This window comes from Mustela lutreola, chromosome 9 (assembly GCF_030435805.1).
Source record: "Mustela lutreola isolate mMusLut2 chromosome 9, mMusLut2.pri, whole genome shotgun sequence".
In the NCBI taxonomy this organism is placed as follows: domain Eukaryota; kingdom Metazoa; phylum Chordata; class Mammalia; order Carnivora; family Mustelidae; genus Mustela; species Mustela lutreola.
This window is the reverse complement of record NC_081298.1, coordinates 132,690,982-132,698,796: the sequence shown is the minus strand read 5'-3', so window position 1 is coordinate 132,698,796 and position 7,815 is coordinate 132,690,982. Positions and strand designations below refer to the sequence as shown.

At 42.6% G+C, this 7,815-nt stretch overlaps 1 protein-coding gene across 1 annotated transcript; it reads right to left on the bottom strand.

Moving 5' to 3' along the window:
- Nucleotides 1-2,182: 2,182 nt before the first annotated feature.
- Nucleotides 2,183-7,488, bottom strand: RDH14 (retinol dehydrogenase 14). Its single transcript, XM_059132591.1, has 2 exons — nucleotides 6,980-7,488; nucleotides 2,183-3,252 (listed from the first exon to the last, which is right to left on the bottom strand). The coding sequence occupies exons 1-2, from the start codon at nucleotides 7,370-7,372 to the stop codon at nucleotides 2,635-2,637; spliced, it is 1,011 nt and encodes a 336-aa protein (XP_058988574.1). The 5' UTR covers nucleotides 7,373-7,488; the 3' UTR covers nucleotides 2,183-2,634.
- Nucleotides 7,489-7,815: the final 327 nt, after the last annotated feature.

Genomic DNA, 7,815 nt, shown 5'->3' with positions numbered 1-7,815 from the left:
TTAGTCTGGCCTTTTATAAAAAGTTTGCTGATCCTTGGTTTAGTCTTGTTTCCATCATATGTACTCCTGTAAGCATTACTATTACTAATTACTATTAACAGTAATGATCAGGTGCATTGGGGAAGGGGAAACTGATGACTGCCCATTGTATGCCAGCTACATTGCTAAATGCCTTATATATCCTACTCATTCATTCACTGAGCAATCCTTTAAAGGATTATCTCAATGACAAAGTCAAGAAAACAGAAGCTGAGGGGTGGGTGGGGGGTGGGGTGGTGAAGTGTCTTGCCCGTGTGGTCCTGTGGTCAGGAAAACTGAGTGGTGAGCTGTTAATCAAACCCGAAGTGGTGGTGTGTTTACACCCTGAGATCCCTATCCCAGATAAATGCTACTGGGAACCTCCTATTAAGAAACAGCTACTCTGAGTTGAGACAGAAGAGTTATAATCACACTTCTTTTCCGAACAAGTCGCTTGAAGTAGAAGTCAACATTTCAAAAGATGAAGCCAGAAACCAACATGAAAAAGGGATTCCGGCTTGATGAGTCCATTATCGGGCATGCTGCATCCTTCTAAGAATATACTGCTAAGGCTGAGGATAAATATCAATATAACAAAAGTCAGCAGAACAGAAGGGTTTAATCATCTCCCGATCCAACGAGTCATGCTATAACTATTAGTCCTCGATTCCATCTAACACAGGGTGAGAAGGACATCTTCCAAATGGCGGCTCAGTTTACCTAAATACTGGGTGTTTCCAGATGAGTTTCTAGTTTTCCATCATGATAAATTAATATATCCTATTTTATTATGGTGCCACAAACAAGAACTCTGAAAGGCTTGACTCTTAAAAAAGACCCAACTCCCCTGAAAAGCATCGGGTATCAAAATGCAGCCAGAAAAGATGGTATTAACTGAATAAAAAAGAAAAAGAAAGGAAAAATTAAAAAAAAAAAAGCATTCTTTTTAATGAAGTCGAGGTGTAGGACAGATTTATTAGCTTCCATTTTTCCAAGTTGCATTCTGGTGTATTTCCTGCCCATATTTCTAAGTTCAGCAAGTCTTTTTGTAGGATTCTTTTTTAAAAATATGTTTCAAAGAACATGACACAGATATACCCACTACACCTGCAAAGATACACCTGTAACAGTACAAACATTTAAGTGTTTCTCATATTCCCAACCCAATGCTCTAATGGCAAACAGATCTTCTGTGTGATCTGCCAAGATCCTGCCATTCTCAGAAAGAACTGATACAGGTAACCAAATAATAGAAAGTCTTAAAAACAATAACCAATCGAGGATTACTCCTGACCAAAAGGGTCATTGAATTCAGTGTAGTACAGTCTATCCTTAATAACTCCTTTTTCCAGTAACAGATGGTTAAGACAAAGAATTACTAATTATTTTTGATGCTTTAACAGATACCTAAAATATCCCTATTCGGCCTTTTGTATGTGCACACCACTGATTTATTACTTTAGTTATTCATTCAAACATCATTATTCTATGTTTACTGTGTGTCAGGTACGACACTTGATACTTGAGGAAGGAAAACTAGTAAGACTAGAATAAAATCTTTCCTTGGAGAATTCTAATTATTCAACTGGATTTTTGAACAAATAATTAGCAAAGCGGCTATGATCAATTAAAACAAAGTAGATAAAGGACTGGTTCTTCCTACAGGAATTAAAAGAATATAAGGAAAGGCGAGAGACAAGTGAGTATGGTCTATACTGAGGATGTTGTTATACAATTAAGCAAACAGATGTGCTGCCTAAGACAGTAGTCCTATTTAAATGTGCCTATTTAAATTAACATAAGAATAGAAATTCAGTTGTTGTATCTCAAGCACTCCATAACCATAAATGTGTAAAGTGTACATTATAGGATAGTGTGGACACAATTATTTCTGTCATTGACTAAAGTTCTATTGGACTGCACAAAGAGGACAAGGTAAGCCTATGGCCAGCTCATGGGCAGTCTCATATTAAGGAATTTAAACAGGCACAAGACACCGTGACACAGATTTGGGTTTTAGAAATCTTACTTCTTAAGGCAGCATGCAAGATATGCATGCGGGAAGAAAGACACTGGGCACACCAAGGTCAGTGGAGGTTAGTAAGATGATAAAGGACTCATTTCAGTGAAACTAGTAAAAAAAAAAAAAACCCGAAAAACACAATTAAGGATTTGCACTATTAAATTTATTCCACATAAGAATTGTGCACACAACAGGCATGTTATTTTCACACAAAAACCGGCACGGCAATAAAAATATTTAGCACTTTGGTCACGAAACTCAAAAGGTATTTGAAAAAGTTTGCAAGGTGTTTAAGTCAGTGGATTCTTTAATATTCGTAATCCATGCTTGCTCAATTATAATTTCTAAAGTATATTATACTGCTCATTTTACTACTCATTATGCTTACTGTATATTTAAGACATCTTTTCTGAAATCTTATGTTCTCCAAAAAATAACTTTTTAGTAACTTCAAAATATCCATTATGTACCTCTCAGCAGTACTAGCGTAAAACCAAAAGTTTTCAAGTAGCAAGTAGTCAAGCCACCCCAGTTCTGATTACAGATATAACTGGCAGCCAGTTTTATAAATAGCTCTCTTCCACTCCTTGTTCCTATTTTAAAAGGCCAACCATTACTTCACTGATATCCCAGAGCTTTCTCGCCACAGACTCATCCATAGCTTTGGGCAATAGTTCTTCCTCTTTACAATCTCCAAAGTACTTTCCTGACACACCTTCTACTTCAGGTGAAGAGGCTAAATAAACTGAAGTCTGGGCACCTTCTACTGGGCTTTTGAAAAAAGCCCATGACACCAAATTGAAAAGTGGTTTGACCAACAGTGGAATGTGGATGTGTCTGCCAAGATTAGTCCGCACAATACCAGGGTGTAACACGTTGACAGTCACGTTTGTGCCTTCTAAGCGGCGGGCTAGTTCTCTGGTAAAAAGAATGTTAGCCAGTTTGCTCCGACTGTAACAAAAGCTTTTATTATAGCTCTGTTCACTGTTCAAGTCTTCAAAGTTGATGTCTCCATATTTATAAAGTTTGGAAGAAACTACCACAATCCTGCTGGGAGCTGAACTTTTGAGGAGTCCAAGGAGAAGATTGGTGAGTAGAAAGTGCCCCAGATGGTTCACGCCAAACTGCATCTCAAACCCATCTTCGGTCTTCATATAAGGGCACTGGAAGATTCCTGCGTTGTTGATTAAGACGTCCAGTCTAGGTTCTTCCTTTAAATGTCAAAGAGAATGAGGCGATTATGAACACAGGCCTAAAATGAAATTTTAGTTCCTGCCACTACTAAAATTCTATAAAGTGCCTCTGTGGGTTTTCAACAATGGGGGCGTAGGAAAGACTTGTATGTTTAATGTGGACCAGGCATTGTGCTTTTCACATGCCCTCTTATCTACCCTCACCAACTCTGTGAGCAAACTAAGCACCCAATGTTAGGTGATCTGTGCAGTATCACAGGGCTCTTGGGTGGCAAACAAAAACTGGAAGATGAAAACTTCTGATACTGAAAGACCCCTCCCCTAGAAGATAGATAGGATAACTAACCGCTTGTTTCCTTTTCTGTGAACCGCTGGCTTTTAGGCATAAATTAGGTTATTAATTGCTCTTTTGCCCTTCTGTAACTGCTTGGCTTACAGAAATAATAGAAGACACCATGATGGCATTCCTACCTTCCCCCTTCTTGTTCCCCCTCCCTGCCTCTCTCCTCCCGTGCGCGGGCCCTCAGAACCAATCAGCTTGTTCCCCCTTCCCGCCTCTCTCTTCGCATGCACGGGTCCCCCAAAGCCAATCAGCAAACTCCACGTATGCCTTTTTCAAAAGTTGACCACCCGCAGGCGCCTGCGTAACAATAAAGAACCTCTTGCTGATTGCATCCAGTGGCAGTGTTGGATTCTTGGGTAAGGGGATCCGCGGGTCTTTCATTACCAATGCTCCCGTTTGGAATCAGTAAGCTATTTTGCTTTTCTAATTGGGAAAGCTAGAGAGTCGATGTCAGCTAGAAGTGGAAATATGGCAGAAGGCAGGTCAGCACTGTTTATTCCCAGAGCTGTTATTATCATCACCAGGGGCAAACTAGGACTTTTTAATTCTGTACTTTTCTAAGGGCAAATGGGGATGGAGCACCTCCAAGTGGCTCCCTTAAAATCGGGACATATAATACAAAGGGCCAGGGCTGTAAATTAAAACTAAAGAAAACATCATGACTAAATCAAAGAAATGTTAAGAAAAATATTAAATAGGTAATATAAAAATATCAGAAACAAGTATGAATCATACATAAATACTAAGTCTTACAGTAACAGCAAAGGACATTTAGGGAGGAGTTAGGACCAAGAAACACCTTTAACCTCTACTATAAATTTAAGATTCAGTTCTTTGGGACACCTGGGTGGCTCAGTCAGTTAAGGGGCTGCCTTTAGCTCAGGTCATGATCCCAGAGTCCTGGGATCGAGTCCCGCATCAGGCTCCTTGCTCAGAGGGGATCCTGCTTCTCCGTCTGTCTGCTGCTCCCCCTGCTTGTGCTCTCTCTCTCTGACAAATAAAATTAAAGAAAAAAAAAAGATTCAGTTCTTTTTCTTCTCCCTATATAACATCTACCTTTTTTAAACTCTGAAGGGCCCCAGCTTAGAGGATCTATATAGTCAGAATCTTATACTTTGTCTATACCCTCCTGCATCTCTCCAGGGTAAAATGCTAAAATTTAGATTGTCCTCAAAAGGAAGTCTTTTCATTCCTTAATTCACGTAAGTTGGTTTTCCCTAGCCCTTTCTTGGCTCCTCTCTTCTCTTTTGATGGGCAGAGAAAAAGAAATGTACAACATGTTCCAGGTGTAAAGACACAGTGATGACCTACGATTAAATTAACTTGAGGTCAAATTTCAAATTTCACTGGCCCTTTTGCCAAGTGTAAGGAAAAAGAAAAATGTGTTAAATTTCACAACTGTTATCACAGCCTACCTGTCAGAGGATTAACTATTTATCATTCTGTCTGTCTAAGCACCTTTGGCTTTTCCAACAGTCAACTTCAAAAAGAAGGCAAAAGTTCACCCATGGGGGAAAGAAAGGAGTGTTCTTTTTTCCCTAATCCTTTGGAAGAGTTTCCTGTATTAATCATTTCTGAGCCATCATTCTTTGCTGGCCTTGTGTTATTTTAAGACTTTATCATTCACTATTTTTTTTTTTTAATTCTAGGAGATAAATGACATAAATACCATGAATACCAACCTGTGGGAAATTTATACTTCCATTAAAAAAAAAAATCTGGTTATAGTCATTGGGCTTTAGAGCCAGAAAGAAACTTAGTAAAGTTTATCTCCTTAACTTTTAATTGGTTCTGTCTCAAGTGGCCAAAGTAATAAAATGCCTTAAGACTCAGAAATGAGAAGCATACCCAGACCAATCTACATTTTTAATGAATAATAAGACCCACTTTTATTGCTTCAGCATCTTTTATACACTAGCATTCTTATTTCTTAACCTGTTTTACCTGATAATGAAATACTAGCCATTAAGATAAACAAACAAACAGAAAACTTCTCTAGATCTGCAACAGTTCCCAGACTGTGCATCAAGGCTTCCCAGAGCCTCACAAGGATCTCCACAGGGTGCTATGGATTTTAAATTTTCCAGGAAAACTTTGCTCAACAACTCAAAAACTACTAGCTGCAAATGGTTCACACCATCAACATTAAATTGTGCTAAATTTCTTTCAATGGTGTCCCATCTTCGTAAACCTGAGTTTTTAGTAAAATGCAAGTACAATGTTAAATATCAGTTTAGAACAAGAAATGGGGATGGACATTTCCAACCTGATTCCAAAGACTGCGAAGTTTATGCAGTGAACGACAGGTGCACATTTCCCATTAGTAATTATGGTTACTGAAGAATGAAATATCTTCTTTTCTTTCAATTATGTGTATTATTTTCTCAAACAGCTACTAAATTGTTAGGACATCAATACTTACTAGGTTGTTTGGACTTAATTACTTAATAAACAGATAGTTTCTTTGGCCTCCTGGCATCATGTCAGCATTAGAAAGTTTGGGAACCTCTGCTGTAAACCCAAGAGGCCCCACTTCATACTGGCACCTTTCCCAATTTTAAATTTCATTCTTCTATATGCCCTTTTACAAGTCACCTCTGTGGGAAACTGTTCTACCTATTTCAACAAAGGACACCCACTTCAGTGGAATATTTATCATCTAAACAAAGATTCCTACACCTCACAGGCAGGCAGCAGAAGTACGTAAGTTAAAAGCAAGGGCTCTGGATACAGATCCTGGGCCAATTATTTGGCCTACCTATGCCTTTGTTGTCTAACATTGTAAAATGGGTATAATTTGCCTAACAGAGTTACTGAGGATTCGATGACAATAATAGCCAAAGGCACTTTAATTTCATTAAAAGAAAAATTTTTTAAGTATCTGAAATTCTGAGAACAACTCCCGGCATGTAGGAAACCTTCAATAAATACTAAGTATTATATTTATTTCTCTTCCCGTGTAGAGCACATGGCTACTGGGATTCCGAGGTCCAATCTATCTAGAAATCAGGCCAGAGACTGTTTAAGCTGCTGGTACTAATGAGTGCACTGGTGGCAGAGAGCTAAATTTCCTACCCAGCAGGGAAGGGGGAAAAAAATTGCTTCAAGGTCCCTGGCTCTCGGGCTCTGAAAGATGGCTTGGTGCACTGACTTCAGACACAGAAAACAAAAATCTGAAGACCTGACAGGTTCCCCCCGCCCAATTTCCCGAGTCTGCACTCCCAAACCCTCTCACACCATTTGACAGTTTCCACTCTTAGACTCGGTCTTTCCCAAGGTCACACCCCCGGGAGTCCGGGCGGTACCACCCCCAACCCACCCCGCCAGCCTTCGGCCCCGCCTCGCGCATCCGCCGAGGCCCGCGCCCGTCCTCGATCAGCAGGGGCTCTCGGAGACCCACACCTGGAGCATCTCCTGACAGAAGGCGCGCACCGAGCGCAGGGAGGCGAGGTCCAACTCCTTAACGACGAGCTCCCCAGCCTCGCCGGCGTCAGAGCCGGGCTCCGGGCCCCCGGCCTCGCGGAGCTCGCGGCGGAGCTGACCCGCGGCCTCCTCGGCGCGCGCACGGTCGCGGCAGCCCATGATCACCCTCGCCCCCAGGCGCAGCAGCTCGGCGGCCGTGGCGCGGCCCAGGCCGCTGTTCGCCCCCGTGATCAGCACGGTCTTCCCGTGCATGAGGCTCGAGTTTCCGCCTCCGTGCAGGCGCTGGACACTGGGCCCCACGAACCGTCGGGCCGCCAGCCACAGGGCCCCACCCAGGGCGGCCAGGAGTGCAGCTACAGTAGCCACGGCCATAGCCGCCGGGGCCAAAGGCCCACCGGCCCCCGCGCGGGACTTCTGGGATCGCCGCTCGCCGGGGGCTGAGGCTGCCACCTGCACGCCAGGAACTCTGGGGCGGGGCCTGTTGCCGCCTGACGGGGTAGCGTGAGGCATGCTGGGATTTGTAGTTTTCCTTCCGAGGGCACCGGATTGGGTAGGCTGTGCAGCGCCCTGAGTTGCGGTGACTCGGTGGAGCCGGCCCCCAGCCTGAACGTGGAGGGTGAGCGCAGGCCTCGGAGTGGTGGCGGTTGACCCGGTGGGAATGCCGTATGAATATTTTGAATTTACAAATCCCACATATCAGGGCTTGCTTAGTGTGCTTTCCGATAAGGATCCCTGGGACTTGTTATCCCTCAGTGCCGTTTTCTCACCCTCAGGAGAATGAGGGGTTCCTACCCTCTGGAGTCCGAGGAAGAGCT